The sequence below is a fragment of the Sycon ciliatum genome, chromosome 10 (assembly GCF_964019385.1).
Source record: "Sycon ciliatum chromosome 10, ocSycCili1.1, whole genome shotgun sequence".
Taxonomy (NCBI): Eukaryota; Metazoa; Porifera; class Calcarea; order Leucosolenida; family Sycettidae; genus Sycon; species Sycon ciliatum.
The window spans coordinates 22,837,043-22,860,824 of NC_088652.1; the positions used below are offsets into that span (position 1 = coordinate 22,837,043).

Genomic DNA, 23,782 nt, shown 5'->3' on the forward strand with positions numbered 1-23,782 from the left:
AGAGAGAGAGAGAGAGAGAGAGAGAGAGAGAGAGAGAGAGAGAGAGAGAGAGAGAGAGAGAGAGAGAGAGAGAGAGAGAAAGGGGAGAGAGAGATACAGAGATACAGAGAGGGAAGCAGCGTATAAAATGCATGCGTGTCCCACTTATCCACGGCTGCATGGCCAGCACCGTGGGGCCGCTAGACGTGTGACCGGATTTCCATGTCGACAACAGTACAATCATGTTATTGAGTGATTACTGATTAGTGAACCTCATACTGTAAACTATAAACAATTTGCGACTGGCCCGTACAAAACCTACTGCATTTGTACTTCCAAGTAGTAGTATACTGACGTCATTGAGCCTAGGCTAGGGGTTGCGTTCATGTTTGCCTCCCGGGTGCAATGCTTGAGTGTTTTTCTTTCTTTGCATCAGCATTTCATGCGGTCAATAAAAACACGCTAACAGTAACACGTCGCTACCAACTTCCAAGTACGTGTACGTGCATACTGTGTTGCTGAGGTGCTGTAGGCATTGGCCGCGATCAGGGACTATTACTAAATCCCACGGCCGCGTTGGGACATCACCAGCCTCGTCTACAGAGATCACCTGAGCCATGCGACAGTGTGATGGCAGCAACTAATACTTGTGCCAGCTGACGAGCTGAGAGAAGGACGCCATGGGCAGAAGTTGGACAAATAAGGAAAAGAATTAAAGAATTAAAAATAACTTTCTTGGAGACAGGAAGCTTATCAGGGAAAGAAAAACTCCAAATCTCAAGCTATTCTTGACCATCATCGGCAATTTCAAACTGGTTCATGACATTCGGAGTCCTTATTGCTGATGGTGGTGAAGAATAGCTTGAGATTTGTAGTTTTTCTTTCCCTAATAATATATAAAGAAAAAAGAACAATTCAGAAGAAATGCTACAAAGTTTTACAGGACTGAGTCACTGAGTTACCATTAAAAGAAGACATCCAAGAACGAACGAAGAATACACGACTGACAGTCCATTATTACTAAACAAACAAAAACAAGAAGACTCAAACAACTCCCTAGTAGAATGAGGGCCAGAACTAGCCCTTGGCGGATTATGCCGGCATAATATTTGGCATAATCTTGGGATTTAGTCAAAAAAAATATGCTCCGGCATAATATACGGATTCCAACGTGTAAGGTCGGCATAATCTTTCGGTTTAGACAAAAATTATGCTTAGGGGCATAATACAGCTTTGTCAGAAAGCCTGCAGATGCAGATACCCCAGTTACGACTCCTTGTCATAGCCCTTGGCGGATTATGCCGGCATAATTTTTGGCATAATCTGGGGATTTCGTCAAAAAATTATGCTCCAGCATAAAATACGGATTCCAACGTGTAAGGGCGGCATAATCTTTCCGTTTAGACAAAAATTATGCTTAGGGCATGACCGTGTGTGTATGCGTGGTTTCTCAATCCTCTATGTACAGCGTCAATACATAGTGGAACCGAGCATAATTCAGCATAATTCAGTATATTTGTTGGCATAATTGTGGCATAATCAAAAGCATAATTTGACGATTGGCCGAGCATAGTCCGCCAATGGCTAGCCAGAACCAACTGGGCGGGTAATGCCAGTCATAATGCTAGCATTATGACTGGCATTTATATTCCCTTTTTTCCAGGTGGCATAATGCTGGCATTATAACACCATTTCGCATGCAAAATTGGCATTACAAGCATAATTATTGCCGGTCGACAACGGTGTCATGCATGAAGTTGGCTAGGTCCAGTTCCAAAAATCGTGCATCTGAACCCGTCCGGCTTCGTCCGGAGACTTGACGTTGCAAATCAACCTTCTCAGTGGATTGTTTCAGACAACATGCACTGCAGCCAAATATGCAGGATGCATGATTGATCACGTGCTGCCTACGTGCTGCCAAGACGGCCTTCTTAAAATCGACTTTTCCAACTTTCAAACTGGCATTATGGAGTAGTGTGAGCATTATAAGTGGCATTATGTATACAATAAATGAGGAGGCCGAGGGTTTATTGGTCATAAACCCAAGGCCGGAGCATTACGGTAAGAAGTTGAGTGAGTCGGAGTCAGAGAAGTGAGTGACGGTCTGTGAAGGTGACATCACAAGACCATAACCGACCGGACGCGAAGGATACAAAATAATTTCACTTTGCTCCGTGCCTACATGCAGGCCTGTATCAGACTCATGGTTTGTAGTGCACACTCGTGTCCTTTCTCACGGACGTAAGTCGCAAGACAGGCGTTCACAAACCACCTTTTTGCCAGAGGGCCCATGAACTGGACGGCTTTTACAGCCTCCTGCCGAGATGGTCAAACAGATGAAACATTTTTGGACAGTACTTACAGAGACGTGATGCTCTGTGCAATTCAACTTTGTCAAAACTAGCGCTTTCTACAGTTTGAGTAGGGACTTGTGTGATTCTCCTCCCCACGGTCGCTCATCAGGAACGCGTTCCTCACGTGTCGTGTGCAGTTTTACGAGGTCGATGTGACACTCGAAGCAAGAGTTAGCATCGAAGTCGAACACTCCACAGCTCGCCTTTTGTTGACTACTCTTTCCTGAACTCACACAACAAGAATAAGACGCACCACTGCCACGGCATTGGCCTCCGTTGTCCCTCATCGTCCTGGGAATGTGGTCGATTCAGGTTGCTCCCAGAGCGCACCAGTCAAGCCTTCATTTCGCACCCTGACCCGCAGTCTGGGCCGCAGAATGCTTCGACCTCTCTCATGCATCAGGACACATGGATTGTGTACGTCTGAAGAAAGTGAAGGACATATCGCACGGATCGGGGATTGAGTGAAATCAGCCGCAGATCTTGTATATTTTGGAAATCACGACAAACTCCAAATTTTATTTTGTTCTCCTTCAAAAATCTCGTTGTATTCTGTTCACCCTAATGTAGATCTACGCTCTGTTTTTCCTGCTGCTGCTGCCAAAAATTCGAAAGGAAATTCGACCAACAATATCGAAAAAGTAAATCGTTGAAACTGAAGATTTTTCAGTTTATGACCATGATTCTTGTGACGGTCATCATTCCTTTCTTCCCAGAGTTTCTGGGAAGCACCATGACTGTTTTTATCCACGGCACGCGTTTCCATTGCACTGGTCCCTTTGGAACTTCGGCGTCCCACAGTAATTAATCGCTCGGCTAACGGTAGAGATGTCAGTACCGCTGTCAGGATTCGTCTCAAGGCGATGCAGCGTTGAACGCAACAGCCCTGCTGCGGGCCAGTACGCAGCACTCGCTGCAACACCTCTCCGCTCGTGTTCAACTCCGCTGGTGCATTTCAATGGAATGTCCGTGGACCTATCGCCGTTCCATGGTCCCTGCTCGCAGCCGTACCTCGGAAAGGTCGAGGTAACTGACCTCCAGATGCTTGTAATGGAGAGAAAATGATGGAAGCCTCATTCGTAAACCACAGATAAGCCGTTCAAGGACAGATCCACCCTCAGCTGGCTCGATAAACTCGGGAACGGAGCAACGCAAAAGTCCTGTGGCGGAGTCGTTCGGAATGTCGCAGCTTCTCGCTATTTGTCTTGCGGCCGTAGCACTTGTGTGCGGGCCCGTTGAAGGTGAGCAAGATTTGCCTAACGTTTGTCGGGGATAATCGACAAATTTGAATGACGGGAAAGGTTTTGCCCTCTGGAGGCGCGATCTTACTTCGAACACCCGGTCAACTTCGGAATTTGTTTGCATACACTTCAGCGTTCGTGAAACACACACACATAATTATTATTCTCAGGCCCATGAATACGGAAATTAATTGTCAGGTTTCCAGTCGAACTGGCTTGTGGACAGGTATCGTCATCATTAGCCAGGTAATATAAAGCAACATAGTTTGAAAATCAAAGACAGCGCCAACACCAGAGGCTGCATTGCACGTCAAAGCTACGAATGCCCGCAGCAGGAGGTCTGAGTAAGAGGGCTCGAATCTGAACGCAGCGAAGTTCATTGACAAAACCTCCGCTTGGTATAATGGCTCTGTAATGTCTGTCACATTGTTAAAGCTAGTAGTGAGTTGGCTGGTAAACAGAGAAGAAGCTATACATGTGTACAAATATTTTGAAGCCAGTCTGGTTTGATCATTGTGAAGAGGATCCGTTAGCTCCAAAGTGATGCTGACATTTTTACAGTTGTTTTCCCTTCAATCAGCAATGGACCGATGAGATAGGCGGTGCCGATACATCGTGAACTGTTAACTCTATCACCAGTGATCGGGCATAGGGGTTAGGACCTGGCGTCAACACATCTTCATGGGAATCTCTTCTAATCTAACGTGGTGAGCTCAGAAATGATAAGAGATGCAGGCAAACGATCCGCCACTGGATAAATCCGAGTGTTTCCACAAGCTATCTCTTTGGACCAGCCATGCCGGTAGATTCTTGGAGAATATCTTGGATAACTCCCAGTGGGTGAAGAAAAGCATGTGGCATTGGTGTAAGGTATCACATACATATGTCAGTACTGGACAGCTAGTGTGCATGATACGTTCTCTTACCTGAGCAGGTGTGGGGAGATGAGGGCATGCAGACAGTTATAGCTGTGCCATAATCACGAAAGTCCATTACGGCAAGCAGCCTATAGTTAGTTTATGGTGATAGTAAGAGAGATACGGCATTTCGGATCTAACCACCCACTAGCAATGCAGCCCTGGCAATGCTAGCACCGGGATGTGCAGTGAAGGCAGTAGCTCTGCAGTCGCTGCTCATATGGCTGTATGTCACATGCTGCCACTTTATAGTATTCATTGTACATGCAGTCTACAGGTGACCCTAACCGGCTTTCCTGCATGACTGGCAGACCCACAGTTCACTGCCTCCCACGAGGACAGCATCATACCCCATACAATACACCTACCCATTGCAGCACCTACATACAGTCCTGGACAGTTCGGTTCACTGCAGTTTGCATGCAGGTGAAGGAGCTAAGCCTGGATGATACAGTGGGGTCTCTCTGAAGAAAAAATTGACTGCCAATAATATGTACATGTATATACACATTTCGGCCTGATAAACTGCGCACACCAGAATACATGTAGGGACAATGTTCCATTGAAGATATCAGTGATTTAATGATTTAACTTTCAAAACACATAATAGTTATATTGGTACATTACAGAGTGCTTCCAATGAGTTAAAATTTAGTTAGCCATCGAGTTGCGAATCTCTTCCACAATGTAAGGTATTGACCGCATTACTTGGCACTAGGAAGACTCTCGACATGGCAAAGTAAAATAATTATGTGAATGTGATGGCAGCACATGCAGTAGCCTGTACAGGACAGCCTGATCGTTGCAGAAACAGATTTTATCTGCCATTGAATAAACTCATGGAGAAATGTATATATCTGCGATCTAAATTCCAGCCATCCTTCCCACCCTGTGGCTTATACTGTGGCTGTTCTGTCAGCACAAATTTATTCAATATTTGAAATTGAGTTTACCTCGCACAGGGTGAGATCTGAACAATGAAAATAATGATAAACATGGAAAACACAACACCAATGTGCGAATGAGATTAGAAACTCCAAAAATTCTGTTCTGACCCTATGGATTGCAGCAGTGTTCTAGCCAGGAAATATTTGTTGGGGGGGGGGGGAGGGGGAGGTGGGGGTTGGTGCAAAGGAAAACAAACAGTTCATATATTTTTCATGTTCCAGTACATGTATTGCCTTGTCATCCAGAAATGGTACGTATGGGTGCAACAAGCACCCGGAATGATCAATTTGCGGCACCTTTTTCGTTGTGTGAACTAAAAACAAACAATATTCGAAAACAATGAGTGTTCTATCAGAGTAGAGAGGGGGGGGGGGGGGTGCACCTCCTATCCTCCCCTACTTCGGCAAGAACCCAGGATTGTTGTCAGCTTGTGCCCCTCGGCATCTTCTCTTGCATTTTCTTGTCAGGTTGTTTCTTTCCTCCTTTGTATTGTCTGATAAGGCGCTGTTTCAAACATCGGTGTTTGACTTCAAATCATTCCCCCTAACAAAGGCATATGAGCTCCCATAGCTCAGTCGTTTAGAGCGTCGTGCTAATAACGCGAATGTCGCAGGTTCGAGCCCTGCTGGGAGCACGCTCTTCTTTTCTTCACATTTATCCCCCCTACTTTGGCAAGAACCCTGGATTGTTGTCAGCTTGTGCCCCTCGGCATCTTCTCTTGCATTTTCTTGTCAGGTTGTTTCTTTCCTCCTTTGTATTGTCTGATTATGCTCTGTTTCAAACATCGGTGTTTGACTTCCAATCACGCCCCCTAAGGCGGTGTTTACATGAGGCGTTTCAACCCGGGTTGAGTTCGACCCGGGTCAGATTTCAACCCGCCATGTGCACAAAGTGAATGGCGCGTTTACATGACGCATTGCGCTTGACCCGGGTTGAAATTTCAACCCTCCCCCCAAGGGGAGGGTTGAAATCAACCCGGGTCAAGAAAATTGTACAAACGTACTTCTGTGCGTATCTCGCGCCAGGTTTGAACGGCACTGCAGATGCAAATTTCGCGCGAACGGATTCACGTGACCATACAAGACTGTAGAAGTGGACTTTTGGCGGCATATCAGTATTTGACCCGGGTCAACTGTCTTCATGTAAACGCTCACCTCTTTTGTCTATCGTACAGACTTTCAACCCGGCCTGAACTCGACCCGGGTTGAAATTTCTCATGTAAACACAGCCTCACAAAGCCATATGAGCTCCCATAGCTCAGTCGGTTAGAGCGTCGTGCTAATAACGCGAATGTCGCAGGTTCGAGCCCTGCTGGGAGCACGCTCTTTTTTTCTTCACATTTCTCTCCCCTACTTTGGCAAGAACCCTGGATTGTTGTCAGCTTGTGCCCCTCGGCATCTTCTCTTGCATTTTCTTGTCAGGTTGTTTCTTTCCTCCTTTGTATTAGACATCCTTAGCAAAAGTACGATAACGCTAACTTTTACGGTGCTCACTCCCAGCCGTGACAAAAGACGTTATCGGATAACGGAAAAACGTTACAGAGCTCAAAATAACGGGCCGACGTTCGTTATGGAAATTCTGCAAAAAAATGCAAAAACTCGCATTTTTTTGTAACTGGCGGGAGATAAAAAGCACGTCGACGTGCAGATCGAGATGAGATCGAGAGTCGAGATTGCTTCCTCTTGTGACACTTAGCTTTTTGGCGAGTTTTGCCTTTCAGTTGACAATTTCTGCGTCCTCTGCTTCGTGCCGTTCTCCCTCTATCCCATCTGGGAAACAAAGGACCAGTTCCGCGGCACTCCTGAGGAAGAAATTCATCGGCCTCTCCCAGACGTGCTGGAGCTGGAGAACCCTTACAGTCTTCGGTGCTGCGTTTAGGAAAGGGTTTCCAAGGACCTGGGAACAGCGAAAACTCATGTTCGCCGTGCTTTTGCTATTCCAGAGTAAAAGACCTCGCCAAGGTATTCTTTCGGAACGACAGCAAACTAATCCCTGGTTCAAAATTTTGAATTTCCCGCATCTGTTTCCACGAAAATTCATATCGCCATGGTTGTCACGACTACTTCGTCTCAACTATAACGTACTTTGTGCTAAGGGAAAAGTCAGCTTGAACGATCCGAAGTACGGAAAGGTTTGCGTTTACGTTAGCGTTTTTTTAGCTAAGGATATCTAATGTCTGATTATGCGCTGTTTCAAACATCGGTGTTTGACTTCAAATCATTCCCCCTAACAACGGCATATGAGCTCCCATAGCTCAGTTGGTTAGAGCGTCGTGCTAATAACGCGAATGTCGCAGGTTCGAGCCCTGCTGGGAGCACGCTCTTTTTTTCTTCACATTCATCCCCCTACTTTGGCAAGAACCCTGGATTGTTGTCAGCTTGTGCCCCTCGGCATCTTCTATTGCATTTTCTTGTCAGGTTGTTTCTTTCCTCCTTTGTATTGTCTGATTATGCTCTGTTTCAAACACCGGTGTTTGACTTCAAATCATGCCCCCTAACAAAGCCATATGAGCTCCCATAGCTCAGTCGGTTAGAGCGTCGTGCTAATAACGCGAATGTCGCAGGTTCGAGCCCTGCTGGGAGCACGCTCTTTTTTTCTTCACATTTATCTCCCCTACTTTGGCAAGAACCCTGGATTGTTGTCAGCTTGTGCCCCTCGGCATCTTCTCTTGCATTTTCTTGTCAGGTTGTTTCTTTCCTCCTTTGTATTGTCTGATTATGCTCTGTTTCAAACATCGGTGTTTGACTTCAAATCATTCCCCCTAACAAAGGCATATGAGCTCCCATAGCTCAGTCGGTTAGAGCGTCGTGCTAATAACGCGAATGTCGCAGGTTCGAGCCCTGCTGGGAGCACGCTCTTTTTTTTCTTCACATTTATCTCCCTCGTAAAATGACTCATGTGTGCGTGCTATGCTCAATCTTCCAGGAATCCGCACTCGCTTCAACTCGACATGCATGACCGACATGCTGGGTTCGTTTGGTCTCGAGCGCCACACGGTCCGCACTTACGAGAAGAAGCTCGGCGATGGCAAAGCAGACATCTATACACTGCGCAGCAAGCCGAGTAGAGCAGTGATGATGCTGGAGCGTTACGGCATCTTTGAGAGTGCCGAGAGAGCCAGGTTGCTTCTTTGTCTTACAGCGGGGCAGCAAGCATTCGGTAAGGGTCACTGATAGCTGGAAATGCTCCTGCTGCTGTGTCTTTTAGGTACTGTCAGATCTCACTTATCAGGTCCTCTTTTATCCGGATCCGTCGCTATCTGGAAGAAAATACTTCCTCCGTTAACAAAAACTTCGTGATGGATTTTTGAGGGGCTGGTTTGCGCACAAACTGCCGTGAAATGAGTCGCAATCACTTTCTTGGCCTTCCCTGGCGGCCCAGTGGCGGGCCATGAAAAAGGTACGATTCAAGGAAAGCGACCTTTCACAACAAGACGAGCGGAATCGATGGTTGCGCTGTGGAAACATAGGTGATGACAGTTATGGCGAGCGAAACTGAAACACCACTTCTCCGAGGGGATATTGCGTTGCCAAGCCTCTCTACTACTCTTGCACTCAGTAAGTTGGAGAGTGATAACGAGCGATCAAACGGAGCAACGAGTCCACACAATGAGCGAGTGAACAAGGAGCTGCTCCGATTGCACGGCTCAATGAAAATAATTCTGAGCTCAAGTTCTTGTTCAACCTGCGCAAAGCCCAGATTCGAATGCTGATGACCATGTATTCTTTCAAAAGTCTGCAGTCTGATGCAAGTCTCGTGGCTAAAGAAAGTCGACTGGACTTGCTAGCCGCTGCCGTTCAGTGCTGGCAGGGGTATCCATCAGAGAAAATTGAAACAGTTTTGGCTGTGCCTTTACTCCTCGTTTCGCGGAGATCTGGAGAGCGAAGATGAAACCAGGGAGTCGTAAATATTTTTACGACTCCCTGGTGGAAACGAGGAATCGCCATCGCGGCGGATCACGCAGCTTGAAAGCCAACTTACTTGAACGACGGCAACATCAAGGTCAGCGGAGTGTGATCAAAGAAGCCGAGGCAAGGCTGAAACGAGCTGAACAATGATTCGAGAGAGATGACGACTCGCGTGCAGCAGATGACGACAGCGACGCAGGGTCAAAAATGAGTCGAGCGAAAGCGACGCAAACTGAACTCTCTGCTCATTTCGCCAACAGATTCTCTTGTAAAGACGCTGTACATGGCTGAATCACCTTTGTCCAGTGATTTGCAGTCGATACAAACTGGTATTGACCTGTTCTAAGCGTTTTCATAGCCATCAAAATCCATCACGAAGTTTTTGCTAACGGAGGAAGTAGCTGGTTACAGATTTACAGCATCTGTGGTGCATCCACTGAACATAACCAGTGTTCGGTTATCCGGTTCCCTCGCCTATCCGGACATTTTTGTGGAAAAAGAAGGTGTGCGTATAAAAGAGGTCTGACTGTACCGTAATGTTGAGTATTAAAGCCGGGCATATCCATGTAGATGCCGATGTCAGGGCTAGGCTTCTGTTCAAACCAGGCACCGTATTTCCCCGTAAGTTAGTACGTACTAACTTTCGAACTTAGCAGCCACATGAGTACTAACTTTCGGGGAGTACTTTTTATCGGGGGTAAATGACACGCAGTGGGAAGCCTGCGCAACTCTAGTGTCCGTGCATATGATGTATGTACTGTACGGTGTCTGTACATGTAGGACGGGTACGAACTTACTATCTTTCGGGGGGAACTGTCTTTCGGGGTGATAACCTCGGCAGTGGAAAGTGTATTTTTTATAGGGGGGTACTAAGTCATTGGGGAGAACTAACTTACGGGGAAATACGGTACTACTATGCACATTTATGTGAACACTAGAACCAAGCATATGTGCGGAATGTGTATCTTGAAAATCAGGCTTGTATTCAAAGCAGGCTTCATTATGAGAAAGGCTTTTATGCAAGACCTTGCCGGTCATGTTTACATTCAGGACGGATAGTTCCAAGGTGTTTTTATGGAGTTGTCACTCACAGTTGAGCGCTCTAGATATCAAATTCTGTCATTCTGTCAGTGGGTTCATGTGGTGGTTGTGCACTCAAATTGCTCTCGTGTAATATGTGCAATGTTCCTCACAGGTTGTGACGTGCCGAACCCATGTCAGAATGAAGGTCGCTGCGTTTTCAGCCAACATTCCTATGACAAGTTCATCTGTGACTGTCGGCCGGGGTACAAAGGACATAGCTGTCAATTCGGTATGTGGGACAACTTTTTTATTGTGTTCTAAGGTTGTCGGTGTGGTTGCCTGTTGTTCCTATGTTTCCTTCACTTCCTCTGGATTGCTGTCTTAGTTTCCTTTTCAGAACAACACAATTGATCCTCAGTCTCTCATTTCAGCTTGCAGTTTCATGAAATTGGGTATCCAGGGTTTAAAGCACAGGGCTATCTTCGACTATGTTGACCTCAATATCGTGAAAAGTGCAAATCTAAGAGCGGTAAACAAATCAGCAATTTAGAAATGGCACAAGCGGTGTCGCTTGGACTGAAAGTCTTGGTCGGACGGATCAAAGGGATTGTGAGCACACTTGAATGCACGACATTTCAATCACCTTTTGCTAATGCACATGGTTTTTGTTCCTTTTGTACTCGTAATCTACTTAGTACACGTTCGTGCAGAGCTCACTGACTTGTCAGTTTGAGCTCTCTGGCAAGATAGGTTCGGGCCTTGTTTAAATCTGGCTTTGAAAAAAATGCATTTTTCATTGCTATCAGGTTCGGCCTCATTTTTTCTGTGCTGCGCTGGCGAGTCCACAAAGGACGAAACAGTTCTGTCCGCAGATTGAGTAAGAGTACATGGTCTATATTTTTTGTTGTTTTTTACTGCATGGACAGATGTGTGCAATTCTGATCCATGCCAGCATCATGGTAGCTGTTTTCACTCTAGTGAAGGTTACGAATGCAGATGTAAACCAGGATTCGCTGGGCCAAATTGTGAAATTGGTGAGTGCAAACTGATATGATTGTATAGATTTTATAGACCGATTAGGAGGTCTATACAGAACATTGTGGACGGAGTAAAAGGCCGAAGTCCCTCTAGGAATGTGTTTACACGTTTTGGTACCACTGACACTGTGCATAAGTACTGTACGCTGCTGTAATGAAATCCAGTCGCGTCACTCAAGTACGCGCCGGGCGTTGCGCAGCCCTAGACCTCTGAACACTGGGCAGCGAATGGTGCAAGGCGCAAACGTGAGTGACGCGACTGGATTTCATTGAGCAGCGCTGTACTATATGCTGCTGCAATGGATTCTTGAAACGAATGACCCCTACTTGCATGTGTATAAATCTCCTTTCAGCGGTGTAATCTCCTTCGGTACCCCAACTCGGTTCAAGTGGGACTCGGAATTCGCTGCAGTACCTGGACAAATGTTGAAGTAGAGTGCATTGCATAATGACATTTTCGTGAACATTTCGGTGTCAGGAAATGAATTACAGACAGGCCATTTGCCTTTGGACTTACATTATAAAAAAGAATGTCTGAGGGATACTACTGATCGGACATCGGTCATCTTCATGTGACTCAACCCGCCTCACGCAAAACTGTTGAATAAACCGTCAATTCCAGCAATTCACATTGATGAATTGCTTTGTTTGTCTTCTCTTCCGTTTCAGACCAAGACGAGTGTTTATCGTCGCCTTGTACCAATGGCGGTACGTGTGTGGATTTGGAGAACGGCTTTCGTTGCAAGTGCCAGCCTGAATACGGAGGAAAGCGGTGCCATAAACGTAAGTACTGGACGCCCCCTCCCCCTCCCCCCCCCCCCACACACACACCCGGACCAGTCCTCACTGCTCTCCGAGTGGGGGTGGTTCCGGGGGTTCCACTGAACCCCCTAAATTTCGCAAATATGCTAGCTGAAATCATATGCATGTACACCGTACCTTGTTAATCCAGGCGGTCCAGGACCGGGCCCTGCCCTAACATTGAAATGTCTGTAAGGGGTCGTCCACAAATATCGATGTTTTTTTAGAGAAGATATTCGTTCGTTTGGGGGGGGGGAGGGGGTTTGGGCCCTGTTCGTCTCGTCTTTGCAGAAAAAAATATCGAACTCTGTCTATGGACGGGCGCTGTTCGAACATGTAGTTTATGACCTACACAAAGTGAAAGTCAACCTCGTGAGCATAGCCATGGCAAGGTTGTGCGACCGTGGCAACATAAACCTAGGTGTACGGTGAAATTAGAGTGGCAGCTGGTCACGTTTCATGAGGAAATTGAACTTCATTACAAAATATCAATCCCTTGCATAAACATGTGTATGTTCGTTTTGAGGGGGGAGGGAGGGGGTCTGGGGAGAAATGAACAAATATCGTCTTGAAAAAAACATCGATATTTACGGACGGCCCCTAACTCCAAATCACATGCATTATGATGTGTGAAAGCCATAGATGAGGCATATAATGTCATTAGCCCTTTGTGGACGGACTGTACGAGTTTCGATCTAATAAGATCGAAACTTCGTAACTTCGTAACTCCATCGTTTCTTGACCAAATTCCACAATCGAAGGGTCTACGTGGTAGCGGGAACTCCAAGCTGTCCAATGCAACAATCGCCGAAGAGTTACAATGTCGGACGCCAGAGATATCGCACGCCGTATTCTTACCTCGGCAAATTCAAATTTTTGATCGATCATTTCGCCATTTTGGGGGAAAATCCCTTTTCGTGTGCTCTTTGAGCGACTGAGCACATGATAATGACGTAGCCGGCTGAAGTTTGAATCGTCTCAAACAGATTTGAGCGTTCTGCGATGAAGGAGAGTGGAATGGCGTAGATGGGACGAATTTCCTTGCATATCAGGCTTGGAGACGACTTTGCTGTGTTACCGCGCCTGATTTGTGGCGGCCAGATAATGGAGATTGGTACCCTGACGTAGCTCTCGCCAAGAGCTTTCCAATGAGCCCTTGATTGTGAAAATCAAGTGAAGGACACCAAAGTTATGACATGGAGAAGTTGAAAATTGTACTGACATTTTGTAATTCTGGTGCATACTGTGCTAGTAATCCGTCCATAAAGGGTTAATTCCACGAAAAAGTGACAGAAGAGTAGTAATATTTCCACTGAAACTCGCCCAAAGGGTTCTTGGTAGACCGAGGTGTCCGTAAATTCGCATTGGGATCCGGATAACCAAGGTATGAGTGTACATGTATATGTATGAGCTATTCAGTTTTGGCTATACTGGAACCCCCTGTAGAGATCTCTGGATCCGCTCCTGCTGACGCTCCTGGCACGTATGTGTGCATACATGTATGCATGCGTGTGTGTACATGTACGAGTATGTGTGCATTTTGTGTGTGTGTGTGGGGGGGGGGTGGATGCCTTCATGTACTAATGCATGTGAAAATATGTGTGTGTCTGTGTGTTCATGTGTTGTTGTCTTTGAAGGTAGCCTCACACTGGAAGACTTCACAACACTACGGAACACCGTGGAGGAACTAGAGCGTAACTTGGAGACGGTCAGTAACCTTCAGCAGCAACCGGCGGCATCCAATAATCCTAGCGGCAGGGTACAGACGAATAGTGCAGGATTGGATCAACCGGTAAGACTAACATCTACAGTTTCTCATTGGATTGCATAGTTACGGAGAGGGCGGGTGTAGGGGATGGGGGGGGGGGGGGGGTGAGGTGTTGGGTACGCTGTGAGCATGGTGTGTGACAACAGTGTGTTGTCACTGTGTCAGTGTACAGTTTTTAATTTTTTATTGTTTCTGCCTATGTGCTCTGTCATCATAATTCCCATCTACTTTAGGGGGTCGGCAAAGTTGCGAGCTGTTTCTGTGAAAAGATTTTTTATGGACGGGGCATAAGGTGCAATGCGGGAACGTGGGTAGCTACCGTGTTGAAATAAACAGCATTCAGTTTACTGTCTCTTACTCGACTCCTTCCGTGCCAACATATGCTCTGTAAAATGAAATGCCGGAACTGTATGAGAATAGCGCAACTCTCTTGTAACCCAATCATGATCAAGCTGTGTGGGCTGGAAGGTACCATGACCATTCCAGTTATGATAATTGCATATTTCCTGCTCCAAGCAAGTGTGCCTCTCGCCAACAACAGACTTCGATGCAACACCCATAGATGTGACTGGCCGCGTGGCCCAACGGATAAGGCGCCTGACTACGAATCAGGAGATTCCAGGTTCGAATCCTGGCGTGGTCGCATTTTTTCTTGCCTCTCTTTTTGCAGTCTACTTAGGGAGCATCTCATAAGTTCGCATTTATTTTGCAAACGTAACGCATTTCGAATAGACTTTATTTTCTACCTCCCCCCTCTATTCGAAAGTCTTTTCGCACATTTTCTGTGTTTATCTACTGTACACGTCCGTGCCCCATACTATGGTATGCTTATGTACATGATTGTACAGTCATGTACATATACATGTACATGGATATGTCATATGAATGTTTTGCTAGAGCGGTCGTGAATGGCATACAGACTCAGTAGTACTGCATTTACTGAGTACAATTACAAGTACAATCAATGACAGGTACACGCACATAAACATAGTTCCTCCACAACAACTGTACTGCTGTAAACCTGTAAACGCTGGCCAGGTACATGGTTTGATCAGGCTGGATTGACATTTGACACCTCTGAGTAGCCTGCATGCATGCATTGCAAGGGTTAGCTGATCTGCAAACACAGGTAGATCTCCACCTAAACACACTCATTTGCTGCAGGGATCTAGCACGGTAGTAGATTGTACAGTTCCAGAAAATGTGCGAACAGTCATTTTTCTATTCGAAAAGGGCGCTACCCCCCTACCCCCGTTTCGAAATGCGTTACGTTTAGAAACAAAATGCGAACTTATGAGATGCTCCCTTATATAGACTGTGGACAGTTTGCTGAAGGTGTTGAGTAGGTTTTTTTACTGGCGCTGTGTACTGCAGGAATGAAACAAAATGAAAATATCTTTCAATTCACGCGTAGCACCACAACATTGCCCTTCCCTGCAGAGGATTCTCCAAAGGGAAAATAGCATGTACTCTGTAGAGAGAGAGAGAGAGAGAGAGGTCCAGCTCCACATTAAACATAACAAACTCATGCGCAGAATAGGCGCCTAGTTTGCGTAGTTGTTTGTGGCTTCGTTTTTCAGATCCAGATTTCTACGCTAACATTACAATCTCTACATTGTGCCAGTAGACATCTCACTCGGTTTCTTTGCATGAGTGCAGAGCCGAACACTTTATTCGTGATGTGAGAAGACATGAACTAGTGATCTGAAATAGCTCTCTGTGATGCAATGCACAACATCTGCCAATTGCGACAAGGAAATGTTTACCTCGCATGCAGTCGCAAATTTTTTATCGCAGAAGTTGACCAAAGTTCAACTTCTGCGACGGAAGTTGACCAAAGCTCAACTTTTGCGACGTGCGGCACACCTCACATCAATGAAAATTGACTGCGCCAAATTCAAAGCTTTTATTTCATTCTGGAATGGGCCCGATTGTTTTGTTCTTGCTCTTGTTTCAGTGCCAAGGTATTATTGGTTGGCGGTATGTGCCTTGGTCGTCCTGGAGAAGTGGCGAGGATCAGGGCTCGCTGCGGCTGGAGAACTATGTGAAGAAACGTGATGATACGTACCTGAAGATCACCTTCAACAGCGTGCTGATGCAGAATGCACACGATCAGTGTGCACAATGGTGAGATAGTGCTTGGCTAGTGCAATGTGTGCTGTGTCAGGGAGCTTTAACAAAACTGATGTTGACTTGGAAGTCAGCTGGACAGTCAAGAAACATGAGGTACTGGGTTAAACAGTAACCATTTGGATCTACAGTGCTGCTCAATGTAGTACAGGTGTACTTGAGGCTCGATGAGGAATGCAAGAGAACTTTCAGGGGCGGATTCAGGCGGGGTACCAGGGGTTTCGCGGAACCCCAAAATTCCGTCAATGTACTACTGGCAACCATATGCGTGTCCATGTATAAGTGTCAGCTATTCAGTTTGACTCTACTGGAACCCCCCTGTAGTCGGAAATCGCTGGATCCGCCGCTGAACGTTCATTCCCTGTGGGGTGCATATGTAAAGCTAATGCGATATTTGGGCTTCCAAAGCTGTGATTAATTAGTCTAAATGGTACTCGACCCAACTGTGGGATACCTTGCAGTGTGGTGTACCCTTGACATAGCAGCGTTAAGCCGTGCTTCGAAACCGCAACTTCCATTACGCGACATCGGGAATTTTTTAGCAGCTTCTGTGACGAATAACGTGAAAAAATGCTAAAGAAAATAATACACAATGCTGTCCAATGAAATCGGACCGTTCGTGTCAAGTCCGCGCCCTGCACCAGTTTACATCCCAGTGTTCACAGATCTAGGTCTGCACAGAGCCCGGTGTGGCATACTTGACCCACGCAATCAGATTTCATTGACCAGCTCTGTAGTTGATGTATAAATCTTCAATGCACATCAGGCAATGGTAGAATGTATGGAGATAAAGCAGGTTCCCGTATTATAATATTATAACCATGGGGGGTGTATCACCATGGCTGCCAAATCCACGGCTGGGCTAGGCTGTGTTTGGGGTGCCAGACTACGATTGCGATATGCATACATTTCCACACAGATAGGGTAGAGCTTCTACATCTGATACGGCGTCGAGACGCGATTCTTTCGCTTGTTGAGGTCTCGCGTCGTCGTCCTGGATGCAACGAGTGCCATGTGGCTGTAAAATGAATCTCGCATGCTGATTATGGAATATGTCCGAGATGTTCAGGTTGAAATAGTGCATGGAATCTCGCTCTGTGTTTTCTTACTTTGCCTTGTACAGGTCTATTCATGTTGATGGGAAGAACTGCTCTGAACCCGCCCCCATACAGACTGTTATTCACACGTTTCACAGCCAGGAACACAACAATTATGCTGATCGGCGACCGGCTCAGGTAATATGCCCAAGAAACACTGTGGCATGATTTGCAATGCATGGGTATCCATGTGAGTGAGCTTTGGAGTTGAACTTTGGTGTGAATTTTCCAAAATAGTTGGGATTTCAAAAAGAGTTGAGAGAAAGAAAGTGAGATATAAAGGTAAAATGTTCTTGAAATCAACACATTCAATAGACGTCAAGGGTTGAAATAATTAAACCTGATGATTTCTCACCGTATCTTCAAAGGTTGCGTGGGACTTCTGCCAAAGAATGATGCAGTAAAAAATCCGCCAAGGGTTAACCGAACCCATCAGGGCTCGAGATAGGAGTTGCACCAAGAATCTCGGTGCTACAAGGCACTAGCAGTATGAACAAGTTGTTTTTCTCCAATAATGCCGGGCATTTACGACTTCATTTGCACAAACTGTACTAGTTCGTTGGCGAGTCATCCCCCCCCCCCCCCCCCCCATCCTCCTTTATTATCTCCTCCATACTGAACTAATCTACTCTTTTGTCTTTGCCATGTGCTTGATTTCTGCTCAGGTTATGGGAATGTGCCGTGCATCAGACAGAGGTCCACTGCTGCGCGGTTCTCACGCAATTTCCGTTCACGTAGGCACATGCCCAGGGTATGATAGTGCAGATGCCAGTACGGGTTGGGCGGACGGTTTGACCAGTTTTCTCATGGTGGAGGAGTACTGTCCACCCAACTAAGAGTTTTGTGGCTTGGCCGAGCTGGATATGACTGCCTTGTTTCCCTAACAAACACATGGACTGTGTGTGTTTGTGTGTGTGTGTGTGTGTGTGTGTGTGTGTGTGTGTGTGTGTGTGTGTGTGTGTGTGTGTGTGTGTGTGCGTGCGTGCGTGTGTGTGCGTGTGTGTGTGTGTGTGTGCGTGTGTGCTGGCTTCCGCTAGCAACTCTCCCACAGTAAATGTACCTGACATAGACTAGCTGGTGATGTATTGCTCATTTACCAACATGATAATGAAACCGGTTCATGTTCACAAGTCCAGGAGAGTGCTTCCCATTCAGGGTGCCTCTGCCTCACCGATGAAAATTACGTACATGAAGGGATAGCCTTATTTCTTGTATGACACCAGGCGCTTAACTAGTTCTGAACGCTGGACCAAGTAAGGTCCATTGCAATAATGCAAAATGAGGTGACAGGTTGTCTAAGTAGTCTTGGCTAGTGATGAAGGATGCTGTGCACGTGGATGCTTTCTGACAGTTTGTTTTGCCCTATCCCTGTTTTCATAGTTGATTTGATTGCATTCCTAGGCAAGCACAATTAGTGTATGCTCTCACTATGGTCACATTCTGTGTTCATTCTTCATAACCATCCCAACCATCGCATAGGTTCTCATGTATCGAAGCACGCATACACACGCTTTTTTTTGTATTTGGAATACTAACAGTAAACACTGGAAATGTTGGAGCCTCTTTTGAGTTTCCTTCTCCTTTCTGTGACGCCAACTTCCCTTTACGGTTATGCTATCTTGTTGATCATGGTGTAGCGGCTGACTCAGTTGAATGTTTCTGGCCATGGTGCGTGCTTGTGTATTCCTGCATTCACTCGCGTGCATTGTGTATGGGTATGTGGGGGGGGGGGGGAGTGCACATGTGATATGGGTGTGCCTTGCATTATTTTGAATGTTGTTGAGATTATATTTTATATCGCAGACCAAACGGGCAATGATGCCCAATATTATGATGGCGATAAAGGAACGGCCAGAAGCCAAGGATACAAAAAGCGTCCACGAAAGAGAGAAAAACACAGACTGCAAATACTCAAAAAGATTAAAGAGGACAAATGTAGAAGAAAAGATAAGAAAGAAAAAAATGCATGCATCATGCCATGGTTGTTGTTGGGGGTGGGGATGGGTGGCGGGGGCATTCCCTGTTTAATTATGGCTATGAGCATGGCATTTGTTCCGTCATGTCCTCTATTCCTGCCCAACCCATAGGGACTGTACAACAGTTCAATAGTCGTTAGGTGTCTTGAAGCCCAGCCACGCCAGGTACTCTGTAATTATCTCTTGATCCTCGATCCTGCAGTCATCATTTACGAAAATTTGTCATGATCCGGATTATTATCTCGGTCCCCCTACCGGCGGATTGTCATGCTGACCTTCTCGCAAGGATGTTCATGGGGCTAGAGCAAAGCGAGACTGGGAGACTTTGGTGTGATTGGAATTTCAATCTACTGTAATGTATCTAGTCTACGTTTCATGATAGACACCCAATTTCACCCTGGGGTCGAGCGGCCTCAGATCAGCAAAGGGTCTCAGGAAGTGACAATGTTGGCGTCACTATGGGTGTGGGTGCGCGCGTGTGTGTTACCCTGGGAAAAGTGTCATGTTGAATGACCTTGCCTCATCTAGCCATTGATTGGCACTGATATAGGCCAAACCATGTGTTCCGAAAGATTGATTAGTACTCGTTATCAACAACGAACAGATGTCCACATTGAGATCGAATCTCCGCACAGATGCATTGCTCGGCGCCTGGGTCATAACCACGTGCTAACCACCATACGTGCACCAGCTCGCACTAGTATTTCGAAGCACATGACAGTCATAGCATTGAAGGATTGTTGATCGTTTGGACGAACCGCCAGTGGACACATTGCCCAAGCCTGTGAAGAGGGATGGCTGAGTACGGTTACCTATTGAACAATAATTATGCTGAACATGCGGGTGACCAACACCATGCGACCTTGTCATGGATTGGTGGACATGGTGCGGCTGCTAAGTTAGAACCAGCTAACCAGTACACCCTGGTCGTGTCCTACACAATGCGTCGATACAGCCGGGTCAACAGTGACAACAGTTGCTAACGATAGAGTGTGTTCGTCAATCTGTGATCCGCACCCACAGGGAGCGCTCGCTGGGAACATCACAATCCTTACTAAGTTAGTCGTGCTTCGCCTGTCAAAGTGTCAATACTACTGTCATTATGGGTGCAGTGAGTCCCACGGCAACGCATGGAAGGTAACCATTCCTTCATTCCATTTTACGTGCGAAAACCGCGAACAATGCCGGTATAATTTTAAAGAACGATATTATTGCACCAATTAACCTCGCGAAAAGCAACCTCGGATGTAACAACTCGTGACTAATGCCGGTACTAGTAATACCTGGAGAAAAATTGCATGATGAGGTTCGCTTTTGGTAAGGTCGACTGTACAGATGGAAACAATCATGTGCTCCCCGACTACCCCAAGTTTCTCCAACTCTGACTACACGTACTTTACCCTTTAGTCGACATGGCCTTAATTTGCCTATACATGTACATGTACATGTATAGGCAAATTACTCAATCTGCGGACAGCATGCTGTTTCGTTCTTTGTGAACTCATCAGCGCAGCACAGGGGAAATGAGGCCGAACCTGATAGCAATGGAAATAAAAATTTCCAATCAGGCCCGAACGTACCTTGCCAGAGTGCTCAAACTGACAAGTCAGTGAGCTCTGTCAGTGTATCTATAATTATGTGTATCCATAATTATGTTACTTTTACGAATACATTGTACAGCGTTACCTACCGAGCACTACGGAATCCTTAAATGCGCGGGATGACATTTCTAAAGGTCACATGGCCGTGTAAATTCGTGGAGTCTTCGGAGTTTGGACCCTCGGGATATGCAGCAGAGATTGTGCTGATTGATAGTTCACACGGTCGACAGTGTCAGTGGTTCATGTTGATCAACCAAGATACGGTTATGATACCATTGAATCGATCCTCGGTTTACAGTGCATCCAACGGCATGGCATCGCGCTGTCCTGTGTGTAGAGGCTCTCGTGTGCCCTGCCACTAGCGAACACAGTGTACAAGGGGAGTGGTCAAGTTGATGTGTTCTGATACATTGTATATTATGTACGTGGAGAAACAGCTCCTTGTTTTCGACAGTCTGATGTCCGATGAGGAGAATGAACAGGTCGATCGCTACGGACTAAAGAGCCATGTCAAGTCGTACCTCTGCAAGTACTACTACTACTACTACTACTACAGGTGAAATCCTGATAATTCGAACCTCAAAATGCCAGGAAAAAACTTCTAATTATCAGGACATTCTAATTATCCAAACATGAACCCACAACACGATATGTATGTCAGAATGCTCTCATGGTCACGCAGAGTTGCGCTATGGACCTTAGACACAAATTTTACGGACACTGAACTGACCTGCACAGCCTGCTCGTGCAAACTGAACTGACCAGTACAGTGTACAGTGAACTTCGAATTACACTTTGCTAACTTCGAATTATCAGCACAAATCCCACCCATTTTCTATGTAAGTGGAATCTGTGGGACTTCTAATTAACCGGACATGTCCAGTTCGAGGTTCGAATTATCAGACATTTTTATGTGGGAATCGTATTGATAGAAATCGGTCCTGGAAAAACTTCTAATTAAGCGGGATGTTCGAAGCCATATTCGAATTATCAGGATTCCACCTGTACTACTACTACTACTACTACTAGTGTGGGTGAAAATCAATGAACAGTGTACATTTACCTCATGTACTTGGTTTGATATTGACAAGCATTGTACAAAACTTCAAAAGGCAGAACGGAGCCGTTAGCAATACGCTACAGTCAGTGTTCCTGGATGTACTCTTGCTTAGAATTAGATTACTACAGTTCGTGTACTGTACCGTAATTCGGTACACATGAAAACGCTACCTTGGCATCTTCCGTGGGCGCCCGGGCTGTATGTTTGACAGAATATGACAGACAAACAGGCTGCAGTCTAGTCTTCAGATGTCTGGGTACACAGTGCATACACAAAAGTCATGTACAAGCACCAGTATGTGGGTGGTAATACAGCAATATGCATGCTTGTCAGGAATGTTTGCACCTACATGTACATGTATCACTCAGTAGCTAGTACAGTCATGTATTATCACACCAAGACTTATTTTTCCACTATGAGTCTGGTGTCTGCATGTACAATTTACATGTACATGACTGTATGCATTACAAATCACCTACATGTACATGTGCATCTTACGAACGTGTACGCAAGGAGGCTGAGACTTCATGCCATGCTCAGCTGAGCTCCAGGTCCTCGTAACCACATGCTCCTATAATTTGAGTTGTGGCTTTTGTATAATAATAATAATAATAAAGAGAGAGAGAGAGAGAGAGAAAGAGAGAAAGAGAGAGAGAGAGAGAGAGAGAGAGAGAGAGAGAGAGAGAGAGAGATAGAGAGAGAGGGAGAGAGAGAGAGAGAGAGAGAGAGAGAGAGAGAGAGAGAGAGAGAGAGAGAGAGAGAGAGAGAGAGAGAGAGAGAGAGAGAGAGAGAGAGAGAGAGAGAGAGAGAGAGAGAGAGAGAGAGAGAGAGAGAGAGAGAGAGAGAGAGAGAGAGAGAGAGAGAGAGAGAGAGAGAGAGAGAGAGAGAGAGAGAGAGAGAGTGAACGAAAGGAAGAGAGGAAGCTGTGTTGCAACTCCGAGCTTCACATAGTCACGATCATCAGGTAACTGATGGCTGCAAAACGGGCAGCCTGAATTTTAGAGGAAGGAAGGTGACAATTACTGAGGGGAACATCGCGTAAGAGTCAGGTGCAGGCGGGAAGCGTACATGATCACAATTCTGCGTAGACAAGTCGGTAGGTTCGGTGGTCAGCCGTAACGAGTGATGATGTTGTCCACCTGCCACAACAACATCATCTTCTAGGCATAAAATGTAGGAAATGTTAGCTACTTCAGTTACTTAGTACACGTACATGTATACGACATGTTGTCTGAAGATTGCCTTAGCTTTGCTATGTGCATAAAACGCAGCGTTACAGCAATGACCTAGCCGGCTGTCTCTCTTCTCTTCTGGCTTTGTGGTAATGCTCCATCCTTGTGGTGTGTGAAAGAAGGAAGACATGTATTGTATTTTATCTGTACAGCGGGACCCTTATAGACTGAATCGTTCAATTCTCTCACGTTGACCTGCAATTCGTAACACAAAGCGGATAAGAATTCTCAACAAACAATGTTGGGATGGGGAGGGGAGTCTTCAAGGGAGCTACATGTAGTAAATTTTGCAAGACCATTTGAATACCGATCATGGGCTTCGGTGGTATTCAATACCCGAGACTAAATCTCTTGGTTTGAAGTGGGGTGTGTTTGTTTATCAGCAGGCGCGTGTCTGTATCCGCGTCTGGATTTACATTTTACCTACCGATGTGTTCTTCGCTCTCAGCTGTGCAGATGCAACGCTGCTCTCCAGGTGGCCTTATAGAACGCCGAGGTGTGATCGTGTGAACCTGTGCTTAAACTTAAAGAAGTCATTAATTTTGGACCTGTGTTTTGTAAACAAGGCGGGTACATATCTCACACACGTTGCCCATTCGACCGCAGAATTTTGCGCATGCATAACCCTCTACTCATTTCACCTTACAATCTAAGAGTACGTGGTCACTACGAGATTCCAGCGACATTGCGCTATGTATTATTCACTTTGC

The 23,782-nt window shown here is 45.9% G+C and overlaps 1 protein-coding gene and 6 non-coding genes across 8 annotated transcripts in view; all 7 read left to right on the plus strand.

The window, feature by feature from the left end:
• Positions 1 to 18,847, plus strand: part of LOC135825914 (uncharacterized) — a 25,530-nt gene extending 6,683 nt beyond the window's left edge. Inside the window, exons 1-9 of one of the 2 annotated variants that reach the window (XM_065338551.1) lie at positions 3,200 to 3,574; positions 8,365 to 8,598; positions 10,543 to 10,659; positions 11,297 to 11,404; positions 12,077 to 12,190; positions 13,846 to 14,000; positions 15,934 to 16,103; positions 17,230 to 17,341; positions 17,869 to 18,847. In XM_065338551.1, coding sequence (XP_065194623.1) covers positions 3,514 to 3,574; positions 8,365 to 8,598; positions 10,543 to 10,659; positions 11,297 to 11,404; positions 12,077 to 12,190; positions 13,846 to 14,000; positions 15,934 to 16,103; positions 17,230 to 17,341; positions 17,869 to 18,039 — 1,242 coding nt within the window. In that variant the 5' untranslated portion in view covers positions 3,200 to 3,513 and the 3' untranslated portion in view covers positions 18,040 to 18,847. Of the gene's footprint in view, positions 1 to 3,199; positions 3,575 to 8,364; positions 8,599 to 10,542; positions 10,660 to 11,296; positions 11,405 to 12,076; positions 12,191 to 13,845; positions 14,001 to 15,933; positions 16,104 to 17,229; positions 17,342 to 17,868 lie in introns of those variants that run through there. The other variant, XM_065338552.1, reaches the window with a different exon arrangement.
• Trnai-aau (transfer RNA isoleucine (anticodon AAU)) lies at positions 6,000 to 6,073 on the plus strand. Its single transcript has one exon. It is a non-coding gene; the product is annotated as a tRNA-Ile (tRNA).
• On the plus strand, positions 6,686 to 6,759 carry Trnai-aau (transfer RNA isoleucine (anticodon AAU)). Its single transcript has one exon. It is a non-coding gene; the product is annotated as a tRNA-Ile (tRNA).
• Trnai-aau (transfer RNA isoleucine (anticodon AAU)) lies at positions 7,683 to 7,756 on the plus strand. Its single transcript has one exon. It is a non-coding gene; the product is annotated as a tRNA-Ile (tRNA).
• On the plus strand, positions 7,950 to 8,023 carry Trnai-aau (transfer RNA isoleucine (anticodon AAU)). Its single transcript has one exon. It is a non-coding gene; the product is annotated as a tRNA-Ile (tRNA).
• Trnai-aau (transfer RNA isoleucine (anticodon AAU)) lies at positions 8,218 to 8,291 on the plus strand. The gene has a single exon. It is a non-coding gene; the product is annotated as a tRNA-Ile (tRNA).
• Trnar-acg (transfer RNA arginine (anticodon ACG)) lies at positions 14,547 to 14,619 on the plus strand. Its single transcript has one exon. It is a non-coding gene; the product is annotated as a tRNA-Arg (tRNA).
• Positions 18,848 to 23,782: the final 4,935 nt, after the last annotated feature.